Below are 17,999 nucleotides of genomic sequence, written 5' to 3' on the forward strand. Positions count from 1 at the left end.
TGAAGGGGGGGCCTGCCCCTCCACACCTGCGGGCGTTTCTCGTTAGGTGGAACGAGAGACTTGAGAAAAGAAATGAGACACAGAAACAAAGTATAGAGAAAGAAAAAGTGGGCCCAGGGGACCGGAGCTCAGCTTACAGAGGACCCACGCCAGCACCCGTCTCTAAGTTCCCTTAGTATTTATTGATAATTATCTTTACCATCTTAAAGATAAGGGAGTGTCAGGACAATAGGATCATTTTAGGGAGAAAATTAGCAGTAAGACATATGGATAAAGATCTCTGTGACGTAAGTAAGTTCAAAGGAAAATGCTGTGCCTTGATACGCATATGCAAACATCTCCATAAATCTTTTAGCAGCATTGCGCCAGCAAGTCTCGCCAGCAAGTCCCACCTTATGCCTTAAGGCGGTTTTCTCCTATCTCAGTAAACAGAGCATACAATCGGGTTTTACACTGAGATGTTCCATTGCCCAGGACGGGCAGGATTTTTAACCAGCAAGCTGCCTTCAGGCACTTGTTTAACAAAGACACATCCGGCACAGCCCAAAATCCATTAAACCTTGAGTCACCACAGCACATGTCTCTTGCAAGGACAAGGTTGGGGGTAGGGTCACAGATTAACAGCATCTCAAATACAGAACCAAATGGAGTCTCTTATGTCTACTTCTTTCTATATAGACAAAGTAACAGGCTGATCTCTTTCTTTTCCCCACAGATATCTAGTTTACCCAACGCCATTCATTGAAGAGACTGACTGACCTTTCCCCAATGTGTATTCTTAGCATCATAGTACAAAAATAAATTGATTGTACATGCGTAAGTTGATTTCTGGGCTCTCTATTATGCTGCATTGATCCATATTTCTTTTTTGCCAGTACCATGCTGTTTTAATTAATACTACAATAGCTTTGTAGTGTTGTTTGAAGTCAAGTAGTGTGATGTCTTTATTTTTGTTTTGTTTGCTCGTGATGGGTTTGACTGTTCTGAGTTTTTTGCGGTTCCATGGGATTTTAAAACTGTTTTTTCTATAGCGTTGAAAAATGACATCAAAATCTTGATAGGGATTGTACTGAATCTGTAGATTGCTTTGGGTAGTATGGACATTTTAACAATATTAAATTCTTCCAATCTATGAACACAGGATATCTTTCCATTTATTCATGTCTTCTTCAATTTCTTTCATCAACATTTTACAGTTTTCAGTGTATGCAGGTCTTTTCATTTCCTTGGTTAAATTTATTCCTAAGCATTTAGTCTTTTTTATAGTTATTGCGAATGGGATTTTTTAAACTCTAAGTTTATTTCATAGATGGCATTGATATAGTAAAATCCTTTATTCTATAAATGGCATTTATATAGTAAAATCTTTTCCATGATGAATGATTATTAGTCTTAAATGAAATACAAATATTTGATTTTATAAGTGAAAATATTTCTTAAGTAAACTATCCTCGGTTGCCAGTTTCTTTCTTAAAACTTTAATATTTCCCAGCAGCTTCCTGTGGTTGATTCTTAAGGAATACTGCAGCTGAAAGGAGCCCAGGAATTCTGAGTGATGGAGGAAATATGTGGCCAGGCTCTGCTATCCATATCTTACTCAATTTTCAGCTTGAATTTTATACTTGGACTCTGAACTTTAATTTTTGTGATCTAATTTCCTTTTCCCCAATAATATTTGTTTTTGAACTAGTCTTCCTCATACCATTTAAATAAAAATTTCAGGAAGAAAGAAAAACACAGGAGTATTAAAATGGAGAGCATCAATATTGTTATAAACAGAGCACCCCAAAATAATTATTTTGAAAGAGCAGCACTCATTTGAATTTATAAACTCTGGAATGCTTATTTCAAAATTGTTAACTAATGTGTTAACCTACATACAAATTTGTATTTTTACTTGAAAGCAGGATTGCTGGTACTGTACATGTGCTTTTGTACAGATTGTACACATTGAGGATGATGTTTATGCCATAAGAGAATCATTTCCTCTCTTTTTATCGGGGCCATTACATCATTTCTCAAATAGACCACTGTTAGGAAGTAGGGATATATAAGTATAAGGGAAGTGACCCAAGTAAAAACAGAGTGGTGCATATCCTACAAATTGAGAATAAGGCATATTTTATCTTTTAAAATAACATATTTTAGAGACTCAGTAAAAGAATTTTAAACGGGCAGAAATACAGATGTAGCTGTTAGGCGGAAGCATTATTTCAGTCGCAGCACATTATTGGAGGATAGGAAGAGCATGTGGTATTCTAGTGAAGGAGCTTAATTATAATAGAGAAGAAAGGATTAGAAACAGAAAAGAAGGTGGATTATCAGGAATAAAGTCAAAGAAGGGACTGAATATTGATCAGATTTTCAGAAAAACCTACAAACAAACCCCAGCACACACTAGCACCAGTCATAGACTGAGATTTGCCAAAGCTAGCTCTCTTGGGGTGCGCTCTGGTTCACTGTGAATACAAGTGGGCCATAGAGTGTGACCATTGTGGTCTCTGGCCCTAGGCCATGGAGTGAGATAATTGAGACAAGAGAAGTCTGTATATCATCTCTCCACATAAGCAATAGAGCTCACTGGGCTGCCTGTGAACAAGATTTTAGAGATTCACTTTTATTTTTCGTAAAAGACTGCCACACTTAGCCATCTGATACAGAATGGCATCTCCTCTTAACGAACCTGTATCTTTATTTGCATCTTATCAAACTGGGAGATACTGAAGTTGGCAGTGATGCTGATAGTGGTGAGACATGGAAGATGTGGAGGAAAGCTACAAGGAAGCCTGAGATGGAAGAGAAAGGGTAATTTTTAGAAGTAGATTGGAAGAACTGCATTCTGGGCAATAAATATTCACTGAACTTAGAATGTATTCCTTTTTTTTTTTAAAGGAACCAAGTTCACGGTTGTTAGAACTACAAGAGCACATTAGATAATCATGGCATTAAATAAGCATAAAAATAATGCTTATTTTTAATTTTTCCAGGTGTCATTTTATAAAGTATCTCTATGAAGAGATTAATGTTAGCTTCTTGTTTTGGAAATAAGATAATGGGAGGGAAGTACAAATGAAACAGTTTTGTTGCCATCTCTCATTGTGAACCAGTTTAAAAATGAAAACAAACAAACAAAACAACTCTTAAGCCCAACAGCAACATTCATTATAATTTTCCTAATTACACTCTCTTTTCTTTTTGCTAAGAAGGAACGGTTGTATTTTTGTCATTAACAGAAAAGGGAACAGTGCCTAAACAACCTATTATAAATTCTTCTGGGAAAGCATATTACAAATAATTGAAAACAACCCTGATTCTGTGAACTTGGCAGCAAATGTATAAAAGAAAGCAATTCAGCCCTGGTCCCTGGATGATTGATTAAATGTTTTATTCTTTTTACCTTTCATTCATGCTGTGTTTGTCAAGAGGAAAGAGAAAAGGAATGCTGTGAAACAAAGTCCACTTTAGACAAATAACTTACAATAATGATCAATGATCTCTAATCAGCTGTTTACTCATTTTTCTTAAGTTGTAATGTTTCTTAATATTAGCTATTCTGCATGGACCCGGCAGAAAACAAGGTCCTGAGTGTTAGCTTGTCCCCAACTCCCTACCAGCTAACCAGCAGCACAAGCTGTATCTGAGCTTCTTCGAGGGCATGGCCCTGCAGCTCCCTGTGGTCAGTTATTAGTCTGAGTCCAGCAAAGGAACAAGAACACTGTGTGCTTGGTAAATCTACAGGAAACTTCATCTTCTGGTTGTGTGGGAGGAGAGGTCCCTTTGTGTACTCTGTTTCTTTGAAGGAACTAGGGATCTGTTGGTGCTGTACAGATGTCGAGGTGCACAGAGCCAACATCTTACAAACCTAGTAAATAAATGATTAAGATTCAACTCTGTACAGAATCCCCCATAACGGTAGGAACCTAAACTTTGGGATACTGTTGACTTATATCAAAATTGTTGTTGTCCTATAAGCCATGTAAAATTAACTACAGATCTCCTCAATGAAACACTTTCTTAGAACCTTGATATTTTTAAATGATATCTAGCCATCTGTATACATCATAATGTTGAGTTGCAAATGTGGTGGCTTTAACAAAATTTTAAGTATGAAGTCAGATGTATAGAGGATCCCTTCTCCATTGCATTCTTCTATTTTTCATTTCCCGCTTCTCACAAACTACTGCCCAGATGTCAATAATTCTACAATCTCCTGTTCCTGCAACCTTTGTGTTGGTCCTTGGTCATCTACTCTGATCTCAGCCGCAAAAGCCATCATGTCAGGGGACGAGATTATAGGTCATCCCCAGAGCAACAGCCTCAACACCTCAGCAGAGATCTGGAGGGGATTTGAGCTAGAAAGAACTCTGACCTTACTCTTAATTGCTTGCATGAAAATTGGATATGGATAAGAAGACAAACCCAAGAACATGTCCTGCTTTCCTTGATGCACATTCTCCTATTGATGTTCAGCTACCTTAGCATTTCCAGAAGCACCTCTTTATTGTGGGTGGAAACTTACTTATTCATGTTATCTCAGGCTGTCCGTGTTGGTAACAGGTAACTGCTATAAAGGGTGGAGCGCATCCTGCTTAATGGAGAGATCCAGTGTCATTTACCTTTTTTTAACTCTTTCAAGGGTAATGACAACTACCAAGGGTTTCTCCTGTGTGCTAGATATTGTTCTAATCATTTCACATAAATTATTTCTTTCAACCCACCAAACAACACTATAAGATAGATATTATTTTTATTTACCTTTGTTAGAGGAAACTGAGGTACAGAGAGATTAAGTAAATTGTCTAAATTCACATAGATAGTAAGTGGAGGAGCCAGAATTTGAACACAAGCAATTTGTCTCCAACAAATGTGATCTTAAACTATGGTTAACTCTCTGAACACACACACAAACACACATACATACATGGAATCACACAAAGTATCAGGCACATGGGGATAGACAATATTAGAAAAGCATATATATACAAACATCCCTACAGTCACACACATAGACTCAGGTTTATAAACCCACTGAAATGAAGACTCATCATTTATGAAAATATACAATTTTGTTCTGCAAAATAATTTAATTTTTTAAAATTCCTTGTGCAATGAGAAAAGATCAGAGAGGCCTGAGTTTCCTTTTACAGAGCTAGGCTAGGGGCTATATTTAGAGTAATTGAACACATGAGTTCACTTGAAAGCAGAGAAACTTGACCAACTGTGAATATGCAATTTCACTCTACAGATGAAATAAAATTAAACAGGGCAAAAGTAAAGAAGAATAGATACTAGGTAAAGTGATGGAAAGAGACACCAAAAAATTAGTCACGTGAAAATGAAACTAAGAGAGGGAAAGGTGGCAAAAGAAGGGAACATTCAGAGAATGTTGATATATTGAGAGGTGAGAGTAGGGAGTTGGTAGGCAAATGTCAGAGTGTGGAAGGATGGTGACAGTCACTAGGAACTCCAGTTTGCATACACACAATGTTAAGAACATTAGAAATTAGCTAGCCAATGGAATGCTCAGTCTTGAAGAGCTTGTATCTCTGCCTAAACTCCTGTATGTGATAGTATGATTCCAAAAATTTAAAGTCTCTGACATCTTGAGTTTTAAGCTTTCTGAACGTTAAATCGGCTGAGACTGCTGGTAGCTATCCTGAAATGCTGCTTCTATACATATGAGTAAAAATCCAAAGTAATGTATTTATACAGCTTTTCATTTATGTACTCATAAAATACACACACACAAACACACACACAATTCAATTTTTCTCTGAAGAACCTTTGAGTCAGAGAATGAGAATGAAGGAGACTGAATTTCTCTTTTAAGTTCCGGTCTAGGTTTTGTTCCAATCTAATGACACAGGATCTGGCACCATATTTAGACCTCCTGCTCCAAGATTTTATTTTAATTTTAAGCAAGTGTTCCCACACGGGGACTGAAAACAAAACAGGAAAATGTTGCTTAAGTTTTCCTTTGAGCTGTTGTTATCTGACTTTCAAGTGTACTGATTGTTCTGTCTCACCAATGTAGGTCATTGTACTCTCAGTTATTTTGTTTTCTATCAGAACTTTCTCTAGCAGCTCTCCACATTAAGGGAGATCATGTTATTTCACAGAAATTTATTTTTGTTATTAACATATTTTCTTCATCTCCCTATTATTTGAGGTTTTAGCACTTTCTTCTTTGTAGACTTTACCATAAAGCATACGTATTTTTGAAAACTAGGGAATGGCTTTTACTTACTAAAGTACTTAGGTACTAAACCTATCATAACCAATTTCACTTATTAAGATGTTAGTAAGACTTTAGGAGTTGTTGGTTCTTTTCCAGAGAATAATACTTTAGCCCAGCAATCCCCAACCTTTTTGGTACCAGGGACTGGCTTTGTGGAAGAGTGTTTCCACGGAATTGGCAGGTAGGGTGGAGTGTGGGGATGGGTTTCCAGATGAAACTGTTCTTCCTCGTATCATCAAGCATTAGTTAGAGTCTCATAAGCTAGGTCCCTCACATGCACAGTTCACAATAGGGTTTGCGCTCCTTTGAGAACCTAATGCCACAGCTGCTGATCTGACAGGAGGCGGAGCTCAGGCACCTCCTTCTGTGCAGCCCGGTTCCTAACAGGCCACAGATAGTACTGGTCCATGGCCCAGTGGCTGGGGACCCCTGCTTTAGCCCTCAACTCTTAGGCATGTTTCAATTCTGATTTTGGTCAGCATAGAGTTTTGCTTCTATTTGCCAGGAGGATCTGTACTGTTACGGATCAATGGCAGGAGGTGATACTGGGTCTGGAACTATCCTTTGGCTTAGTGACATTTGTATTCTAATCTGCCTCACTCCTGCACCTTCTCAGGGGACCTGGGCACTGTCTGATCCCATGACGGGTCCTACATGGTGACCTAGGGCATGGTAAACAGTCTACCCCAGGAAGCCTAGAATGGATAGAATACAGATTCATCCAACACAAATTCATGAAGAAAAGTCAAGATCTGCAGAAAATCAAACAGTAAAGACTATTCCAGAAGAGCAACAGCAGGACAATAAAGAGGAGATGGAGTTAAAATGCTAGGTCTGTCATAGACAGGATTGGAACGATGATAGAACGAAGGGAAGGTGCACAGAATAAGGCTCTCACTAGTGGTGAGCTTTCTGTCACTACAAGTCTTCAAAAGGGGCCTAGATGACCAGTTCTTTTTCATTCAACAAATGCTTATTGAACGCTTCCTCTGTGGGTAGTGATGAGCACATTCAGTGAATTCAGACTGGAATTGAACACACTGGAGCATTAAATGAGTTAATCTTATATGAGTTCGTACATACAGATCACATGCAAGAGTGTCTCATATCCAGTAACTTTGGAAGAATAACTACTTTTGTTTTTGTGTACAAGATCTTGCGTATTGTAAAGAAATTTCTGAAATAGCAATGAGGTTGGAATACATGACTAATGATTCTATTCTCTTATGATATTTCTGGTTCGGGCACACCCAAAACAAAATTTGGAGCAATGCAAATGTTTGAGGAGAGTGAAAGAACTTCCTTCTGGTGTTTTTCCCTCATGATTTGCTCTGAAGCTACTCCTCTTAGATTGTTTCCTAGCTGTGTATTCCTATATAGTCTTAGCTTAACAGCACAAAGATTTGACAACAGTGTCTGCATTTGATAAAATCTGCATTTTATCAAATGCAGACACTGTTGTCTGCATTTCCCAAAAGAGATTGAGAAGCCCTATTTTGACAGCTCTTCTTTTATCTATGTAATTATCATATACTTTAACTGAAGAAACAAAAACACAAAGATAAATACAATATTTCCACTTTGAGTACTTTTTAAAAATTATTTGAAAACATTTAAAAATATATGTAAAATGAACTCTGTATGTCAAATTCCTTTCAGAGAAAAAAAAAGAAAGGTAGAGGGAAGGGGGAAATTTGCATTTAGTAATTTTATTTTGTTTTGTTTTGTTTTTTTGAAAATTTCAGGCAGTTAGTAATCAGTGTTCCTTTTGTACATCATGCCCAATGGGAATGATACCAGGATCTTTCATTCAATTATATGGATTACAGGTCACCCACCTGGGCATGTTTCAGATGAAACTAACCTAAGCTCATCTTGAATAAGGGGCTTAGAAGTAAATGCTTTGTTGGTTGCTTTGAGTTGTATAAAACAGGACGACCACCAGAGGCTTTTTAAGAAAAAGAATCATAAAGACTTTGAGAAAATTGGAATCCTAAAGCAGCTGAGGCTTTGCTTCTATTTTTGATCGTTTTTAAAAACTTAGTTCTTCTGGTGTTCAGTAGTTCCATAGTAGTGAGAAAGCACTGCCATATGAAATCTGCTATTGGTACAAAAAGAAAATGTTGCAGCCACCTCTGATACAACGAGACAGAGAGAGAGAGAGAGACAGAGAGAGAGAAACAGAGAGGGAGAGAGAGAGAAGAGACCTCAGCAGGAAAACAAAACAAAAAATAAAACGCAAACCTTTTAACTAGTTTCGCTAGGAGAAAAGAAAAATAAAAACGTAAAATAACAAACACTCTTTAAAGAAAACGGATTTTCTTATTATGTTGAAATTTATTAAAGACTATTGCTTTGACTGAATAATATGTTTAAATATTTTGTAGAAGGCAAAGCTTTCATCCAGGAATGACAAGTGCAAGGACTGTAATTCTAAAGACATTAAAGAAAAGGAGAATGACAATTTAAGTTCAGGGACAGTTGGAATCTAGCAGTAATGATTTACAGCTTTTGAAAATTTTCAGGCACTTAGTGGTCAGTGTTCCTTTTATGCGTTATGACCAGTGGGAAGGATACCAGAATCTTTCATTCAGTTATTACGGGTTACAGGTCACCCATCAGTGACCTGTGGTCGCAGTGTTAGGTACTGAAAGCATAATACCTTCTTATGTAAGAGGGAAAGACCTGTTAAGTCTATGCTTAGGGGTAGAGTTGTCAATGATACAGTCATATTTGTTGAACAGTTCAAGTTGCCATTTCCTTGTATTCTTGGAAGAGGTAAGTTAAAGAAGCTTGTGCCCAGTTCTTGACACTTTATTATTACAGCACTACCTTTCAAGCCACTCAGTAGTCATCGAACATGTAAGAGTAGTTGTTCTGTTTGGTCGTGTAAATTTGTAGTGACAGTAGGAAAAAAAAAAGGACCTTTATTAAAGATCTTCCACACTAATTCAGTGCCCTCCATGCTGCATGAAAACAAAGTCTTTCCAAAAGAAAAAAGCAATATTAAGGCACCTGAAGGGACAAATCATTTATAAAATTATTTTTTTCTTCATGATAAAAAATATAAATGGCTCTGTATACTAAAAAATATAAATGGCTCTACTAGTATATTTAATAATCCTTTATTGATTTACCTAAATGTATAAAGATACTCATATAATGTTTTTAAAAATATTTGTTATTATAGCTCTAAAATAATTTATTAGACTATAATAAATAAATTTATACTAGAATTTATGTTTAAATCTATTTAAACAGTCATTAAATAGAATTAAAAATATAGGTAAAATACAGTTAAAGCATATACAAATTTTAAATGATACATGCAATGCACAAATTGTACATGTTTGCTTGAGGAAAGAGTTAATTCATTGGAAGCTCTATTCCAGTCTATAGTATTTGGGGACTGCTATTGATATGTTCATTCAACAAATAATTACTGATAATATAGTACGTCCTTAAATCATTATGTTAAACACTGAGGCTATACAATAAATAAGAAAATGTATACCCTCATTGAACTTAAATCTATTAGCAAACACAAGCAAGTAAATTGGCAATAAAAATAGGGGGGAGTCAAGGGAGTTTGGATAAATTGTAGAAGGAGATCCTAGACAGTCCATGGAAGTATTTGTGGGAAGATGGAATTGGCAACACAGCTGAGATTTTAAAGATATATAAAGTACATCTGTGTAAATGACAAGCAGTGAGAACACAGAAAAGGTGTTTGAGGAAAGGACCTAAGGATAAGATAGACCGTGACACAGAAAGGAAAGTAAAAATTCAGTGACCATCTAGGAGATATCCAATACATATATTTGAACGAATGAGTGATAGACTAACTATATGAATGGGAAATATTGAAATATAAAAAGGGAGTAAAACTCTGAGAGGTAAGCATATGTTTTAAGCCTTCAGAGTACCTAATCATCTGAATATGCAAATAAGCAGTGTTAGAATTAATAAAAATGACTCTAAAAATGAGAACTCTTGGCTGGAGAAAATAACAAAATATGAAGTAAAGGAAAATTGACAGAATACTTCAAAAACTGTGCCTGATATAATTGGAAATAATGCCTGGAAAGAGATTGAGTCCATAATCCTGTATTTGCTCATTAAGGCCAGAAAGATTCTTGATAAGGAAATGTCTAGTCTGAAAGGTCTAAAGATTGTATTAACCTGTATAATAAATTATATCTTATGAAACTCCTGTCATTTATCCAGTATATTTGAATTACCCATGCATTACTGTTTCATATATTCATGGTATTTTCATATTTTATAATATTTAAAAGTATTTCAATATTCCATTGATTTGAATAAGATTTCTTAAATTACAGTGAAAACTTTCTGATAAGGTATGGTAAGATTATTTTTCAGTGACTATGCTGATACATACAATAAAGCCAGTGACAATTCATAAAGATAATAATACACTTAGTACAAACTGAGCTTCAATGGGATTACTAAATGAGTATGTGAGGACAGAGCAGAGAAAAAGGCCAAGGATTGAGCACTGTGGTGCTCTATTACGAGAAAGTTAGGAAGGATTAAAGGTAGCAGTGAAGGGGATTGAGAAGGGGTAGCTGAAGCAGTAGTAGGAAAACAAGAACAGTGTGTCCTGGAAGTCAATGGAGTAATCAGTTGTCTCAAATGCTGCGAATGGATCAAATATGGTGAGGACTGAGAATTGAACACTTCAGTTAGTAATGTGAAGGACATTAGTGACTTTCCCAAGAGCAGTTTCAGTGGAATGGAGGAAGACCAATGGAATAATAGGAGCCTTATGGAGGAATAAACCAAAATGTACCTATTTACCATCCCGAGCCAGACTCAGAGCCTTTAGTCTGTGCTAGAAACACAATGACCAATTGTTGCATTGTTCCCAGTCCTTGAGCTTTCTATAGCTCACCTCGCTTCTTCAAATGTATACAGTCAGACCTCCGAATCTGTGGATTCCACATCCACGGATTCAACTGACTGCAGATGAAAAATATTAGAAAAAATACCTGCATCTGTACTGAACATGTGCAGACTTTTTTCTTGTCATTATTCCCTAAATAATACAGTATAACAACTATTTACATAGCCTTTACATTGTGTTAGGTATTTAAAGTAATGTAGATGTGATTTAAATAATTTTGAAGTATGTGTGTAGGTTACACGCACATACTATGCCATTTTATATCAAAGACTTGAACATCCTCAGATTTTGATATCCACAGGAGGTCTTGGAACCAATCCCCACAAATCCCCTGAAACTATAACTGATGAGGGGTGATGGTACTTCTTTTTTTATACAGTCAAAAGAAAAGAGATTAGGCTTATTTTTGAAAGTTCCTTTTATAATCTTATTATTTCTCCTGAAATAATGCCATATTGAGCATGACTGGATTTAAGAGGTTCCCAGATGTCTCAGCCACTCATTTACATACAAATTCTTTGTCCATATTCGTACATTCTTAATCTCAAACTACACGTATGGATTTACTGTTTTGTCTCCTGGGGTCAGCTTACTTTCAATTTGTTTTGCTTATTTCATTTGCACACTTGTAGAGATTGATAACACAAACATGTTTTAAGAGAGAGCATACAACACATCAAGTTGCCAACTTTATCCACTTCTGCTACTTATTTCAAAGTTTCTGATACTTATTCATGACCTTTCAGTAGCCTTCATTCTCCCGTCTATCCATTCACTCAAGAAACTTGTATTGGTAGGGAAGGTATTAGAATTATGGCTCTTCCAGCTGTCCAAAACAAATGTAGCAACATAAACAGACAAGCATAATACTGGAAAATCATCTATATGAGAAATCTAATTATTTGCGGCATAAATCATTTTTAAAATGTATTCTAAAATAAAAATGCCAGAGAGGCACGGAGGTCTTACTAATCTGTAAAGGAAACATGATTTATATAGTATGCTTACACGAGTAAAAACAGGATTATTTGGGTGAACAGAGTATCATATTGATATAGTCATTTGGTTATAAAAAGAGATATTTCTGATGAGGTTTCCCCCATTTATTTGCCTTGGAAAATGAATTTCAAAGAAAAGTATAATTTTAAAATCTAAAAAACCAGTTGATACCCATAGTCTGATATTTTCAGTTGGAATGAATTCCTGTGACAGCATGAACATACACCCACCACCAGGTCTGTAATAGAAACCACTTTGCAAGACATTAGAGGCTGCCACAGATTTCTCAGGTCCTCACAGCAAGACAGTGGTGGTCTTGGGGTTGGATACATTTCATCTTCCTTGAAGACTGATACCACCCTCCGGTTGTCACCCCATAGGAAATCAGGAAGTATGCTAAGCTATCCAGTGGACTTGGAATTACACTGCATTGTGCTCGTGGAAATATCCTATCCAACATTATGATTTATTTTGAAGGAAAATGGAAAAAAATAATTACACACAAAACGGTGGAAGGAAGCTGCACACAACATCGCCAAACAGCTGGCTTGTTTTATATCCCAGAAACAGCTTGGGACTAACTGTATTCACAAGATCTCTTGGCAGAGTAGCTTGATGAAAATACCAAAGCTGTGAGAAGTGTTCTTTTGCTGAATCCTTCATGTAGCTATCATACGGTTTATTAACTTAAATGAGAATATGTACACCTTTCTTTTCCAAAAAAGTGCTTTGTATATTTAAGTGAGAAACTTACTGATTCTTTATACGGCACAAACATGATTCACCACAGTATTCGCACCAAATAAACCCTAATAATGTTCAGAAACTATAATCCTAGACATGTATTGATTTCCTTCTTTCTTTCAAGTAGTATTTTTGGGGGCAGTCAAGGGAGAATTTGATAGAAATGTAAGCTTGAGTTCAACGGCACTGGTGACTTTCTTGGGTGCCAAGGTTAATTTCAGAGGGAAATTAGTGTTAATGGCTTCATCCATACATTTATCCATTCTTTTAACATTTAACTCTTACTTCCTTAAGCGAAAAATATAACTCAATTCTAAACACATTTCTGGCTCACCTGCTAGATGCCAGAAATGTGTATCTTGAGGAATATACAAGATCTGCTTTACTCTTTTAGAATCCCTGCATTAGAGGGGATTCAGTATTTTCAGATTCAGTATTTTAGAAGACCTTGCATTCTATTCCTTACTAAGTATCCAAGGTAGATTCAATTAGCTGGAACATATTCATATTTTTATCGTGAGGCATTTTGAGTCTATTCTTTGTGACACCAGAATTAGTTTCTCGTCTCAGAGTTTGCTATATTTCTCTGGTGACTCAAGTAGTTTATTGGCAGTCAGTTTGTAAAAGGCTCCCTGGGATTATCTAAATGCAGGATGTTAGCAATGGAAATACATATCATTGCCTCTCCTGTCAAAAAATGTAATTAACACACATTATATATCATCTTACAAAAGTGGATGAAAATTTCAGTGGGTGACCTTGAGTCACAGCTCCCCAGTGCACACACTGTCCTGTACCCAAGCATCTCCCAGACAGCACAGAACTCCCACTTCCTGCATCCCTGTACGTTTGGCGCTGTGTGTATGTTTGTGTGTGTGTGTGTGTGAGTGTGTGTGTGTATTTTCAGTTCAAAATCTACCACTCAATTTCACTTTCTTTAACAATTTTGGTTTGATTCAACTTGTTACATAGGTAATAATCCATTTACAAAAAAAAAAAAAAAGTGAAAATACGTGATTCTTCCTATCTGTATATTGAGAGATTCCTCATTCTTTTTTATGGTTGCAAATAATTCATTATGCAGATATCCAATTTATTTAACCAGTCCCATATTGATGGATACTAGGTTATTTCCAGTCCTTTGATGTGACCAAAAAAAAAATATAATCAAAAATGCTGAGGTAATAATATTGTTTTTGTCAGTTTGGGCAGCCATAAGAAAGTTCCATAGACTAGGTGGGCTGTAAACAAGAGAAATTCATTTCCCACAGTTCTGGAGACTGAAAGTCTGAGATCAAGGTATCTGCATGGTTGCCCTCTGGTGAGGACTCTTTTCTGGCTTGCATATTGCTGACTTCTTGTAGCCTCACATGGTGGAAAGAGAGCTAGCTAGCTCTCTGACCTCCTTTTATTAGGTCACTAATCTCATTCATGAGGGCTCCACCTTCAGGATCTAATTATCTACCAAAGGCCTTGCCCCCAAATATCATCACATTTGGGATTAGGGTTCCGACATATGAATTTTAGTGGGGGAATGCAAACATTCAGTCCATTAACCATATTCAGTTCACCTGCATTATAGTATCCATATCATTTTATATCTGTAGAATAATTCCTAGAAGTGGAATTGCTAGGTCAAAATTACTGTGTGTTTCTAATTTTGATAGTTACTGCTCAATTTACTTTCTTGAGAATTTGTATCATTTTAACTTTATACCTGTAAATGTAAGAGACATGTATCTACTCTCTTAGTCGTACAATCAGAGAGTATTACTAATATTTGTGGAGTTTGCCAATCTGAAAAAATAGGAAGTTTATTAGTGTGTTTTTAACTAACATTTATCCTATTATGAGGGAGGATCAGTATCTTATAAACGTTTAACAGTAATTTTCATTTTCTTTTCTTTGAATAGGGCCCTCATATATTTGTGCATTTTGTTATGTTGTTGGTGTGTTTCTTTCTTTATTAACAAGAGTTCTTTAGGTAATAGGAACATACTTCCTTTATTTGTGCTAACAGTACTTTTTATTTTATCACACAGTTTATTCTTCATCAGAATTCTTTGCTCTTGGGACGTCTCTGTGAGAGCCTGCCAGCATTGTACACCTTTGGAGGGCAGTTTGTTGTCAATTTCTCAATTCTTCTTTCACATAGAAAATGATCTCACTGAATTGTATTTCTTTCGGTTTCAACTGTGCTAAATTATTGTCCTAAAAAATTCACCGTTCCATTCAGGTTTAACATATTTTTTAGAGTGTGATTTTCATAGAGTATGTTACATTCTTGGTCATTTTTTGTCTTCTTGACCTATCAATTACTAAAAAAAAACTACAAACAACAATAACCTAAAACAACCTATTGAAATATCTCACTGTGAAGATAGATTTGTCTAGTTTTTCTTGTAATTTTTATTCTCCACATTTTAAGGCTACATAATGTGACGCTTTCAAGTATAGAATTATTTTAAGTTCCTAATGGGTTCCTTTTTTAATCTGATGTTTTATAACTTTTTCCCCAAGTTTTCTGGTTTCCCACCATACCCCAGATTCTTAAATAATTTAGGGCACAATAATTTTCAGAGAAAGAATGATTAAGAATTCATGGAAATCCTAAGAAGGTCAAGTTGGTGCAGTGCCTTGGAAGAAAGAAATAGAGGTAGCTGAAGTAGATAGAGAAATGCCTATGATATAAACAAACAAATTGCATGTACATGTATTAAGAAGACTATAACATATGTCAATTACTTCACTGGATGCCAGTGTATAGGCATGTACCTGAATCTGCCTAACAGATTGGGAGAATAGGAAGTTACCTTTATTTTTCCAAGAAAAAGAAACAAAATCAATATTAAAATTTTGGAAAACATAATTGTTAAATTATTTTTCATATTGTCTAGATTCACATCTCTTTAATCAATGGGAGACCAAGTGCCGATGATCCTTCTCCAGAACTGCTGGAGTTTACCTCTGCTCGCTATATTCGCCTGAGATTTCAGAGGATCCGCACACTGAATGCTGACTTGATGATGTTTGCTCACAAAGACCCAAGAGAAATTGACCCCATTGTCACCAGAAGAGTAAGTTATGATGAATCGTATTAGAACCTACCAATGATATCCCAGTTATCTCTTTGTCTGTTAAATACTTTTAAAAAATTGTTAGTGATTTGTAGGAGTGGTTATTATCAAATTTTTATTTTAGAATTTTAAATTATTTTTATTAATTATCATTATTTGAAATTTGGCAGACTTTCATTTGTTCATATTCAAGCTGTGCCACTTATTACACGTGTAACATTTATCAAACATTTTAGCCTTCTCAAACTTTAATTTCTTCTTTTGTAAAATGAGAATCACAATGTCTAGTTAATAATCTTATTTTTCAGAATAAAATTAGTCTTTGTACTTTAGGTGATCTGTACTATTATTATAATTGGCTTTGGCGAGTTACTACTGCAAGTGCAGGGGCTTTGAAACATGATTTTTGCCATAACTGAGCCAGTATACACACATGCACACATACAGAGAGCAGTATGTCTGATACCTTAATGTGCATGGAATTAGCCAGTGATCTTGTGGAAATATAGATTATGATTCAGTAGGGCAGAGCAGAGACACTGCACTTCAAAAACTTTCCAGGTGATGCTGGTGTTGCTGGTTTGTAGGCCATCAAATAATTTGGTTTTATGCTTGATAAATGAATCACAATCCATAGTTTTAAAAATGCACTGTTATAGGAGAAAACTGATTCTACATACTGTTTTATTTTCCTTTACAAATAAAATACTAGGTGAAAAAAGTTTAAAGCATCTTTTCAAAAGCTTTTTGAACACAAGAGCTAACAGACGTGCTGTCTTCCAGTGTTAAACAGGAATTTGTGGAATTACAAGATAGATGACCAACTCAGATTGGTATGAGAGATAACCGTGCTTCCTCCTGTCTACCTTCTACCACATTCACTGGTTTATGGCACCTCCCACATATGCTGCTACACAACCAAGACATTATTATCAGTGAAATCAATTCAGCCATAACTCCATAAAGCAAACTCCTATGAATAGAGTATATACTGTATGACTAGAGGCATCGCTAAGAAAGAGGATTATAGGGAGAAATTAATATTGTAGGACAAAGCACTTAATTCTAGAATGATCCTACTAAGGTAACACCACTGTTATCAGTTGCAAAATTGCTGAATCACTAGGGTAAATAGTTACAGATCCTAAATACTCCTCACATGTTTTCTTTCCTCGTTACTTAACTTCCCACATCTAACCTCTCCATCATCACAAGGTAACTTTTAAGGCTTTAGTTAGTCCTATGCAACGTATGTCACATGTTTTAGTGCCCTGTATTTTCCAAACTTGAAATAATTTCCCCCTTGTATTATATCTCAACATATTGTACATTGTCTCATGTAAAACTAATCATTATTTTATAGCAATGTTTAGATTTTTCACTCATTTAAGAAAACATTTTCAATTCTAATTTTGGTGTGACTTAAAAATATACACCGAGGAAGACTGAATAATATTGAAGTGAAATTTAATCTTTCTTGACAGTATATCTAGCAGAGAAAAAAAATCAATGAAAATAAATTAGTGTTCTTTCTATCATCTTTTGCAGGAGGCAGAGTGGGGGTTGGGGTACACAGCTATTATTTGTAACTTTATCGTACATGAGCCTTTAAAATAGTGCAGTATAAGTCAACATATAAATATGTTGTTTTGAAAGTACTGAAGTTCAATAAACACTACATCTAAATTTAAATATATAAAAATAAGATAGCGAATTTTAGCTCTTCTTCATGACTCAAAAGCAAAGCATTATACATTTCTATTTGAAATAGATTTCGCAGTTTTAAAAGCATTTACAAATACTACTGTATCAGCATTCTAAGCAAATATCTCTATTTGTATGTATATTATTAAGTGATGAGGTAAAATGAAAAAAAAAATTTATACTATCCAAACTCCCTAGCCAGTTCCATTACTTCAAGGTCTCGGTATATCAAATAAGATAACATAACAAATATATTTTCAAAGACACTATATGTATGTAACAAAAACAAGTAAAAGGAAAAAGAAACAAA

At 35.5% G+C, this 17,999-nt stretch overlaps 1 protein-coding gene across 1 annotated transcript in view; it reads left to right on the top strand.

Moving 5' to 3' along the window:
- The window catches only part of LOC105536632 (laminin subunit alpha-2-like), a gene marked incomplete at both ends in the record, with an annotated part of 153,056 nt that overhangs the window by 95,801 nt on the left and 39,256 nt on the right, over positions 1-17,999 (top strand). The window contains one exon of the mRNA XM_011976035.1: positions 15,806-15,985. Within this exon, the coding sequence (XP_011831425.1) occupies positions 15,806-15,985 (180 nt within the window). The remainder of the gene's footprint in view (positions 1-15,805; positions 15,986-17,999) is intronic.

This window comes from Mandrillus leucophaeus, unplaced genomic scaffold (genome assembly GCF_000951045.1).
Source record: "Mandrillus leucophaeus isolate KB7577 unplaced genomic scaffold, Mleu.le_1.0 Scaffold1618, whole genome shotgun sequence".
Lineage (NCBI taxonomy): Eukaryota > Metazoa > Chordata > Mammalia > Primates > Cercopithecidae > Mandrillus > Mandrillus leucophaeus.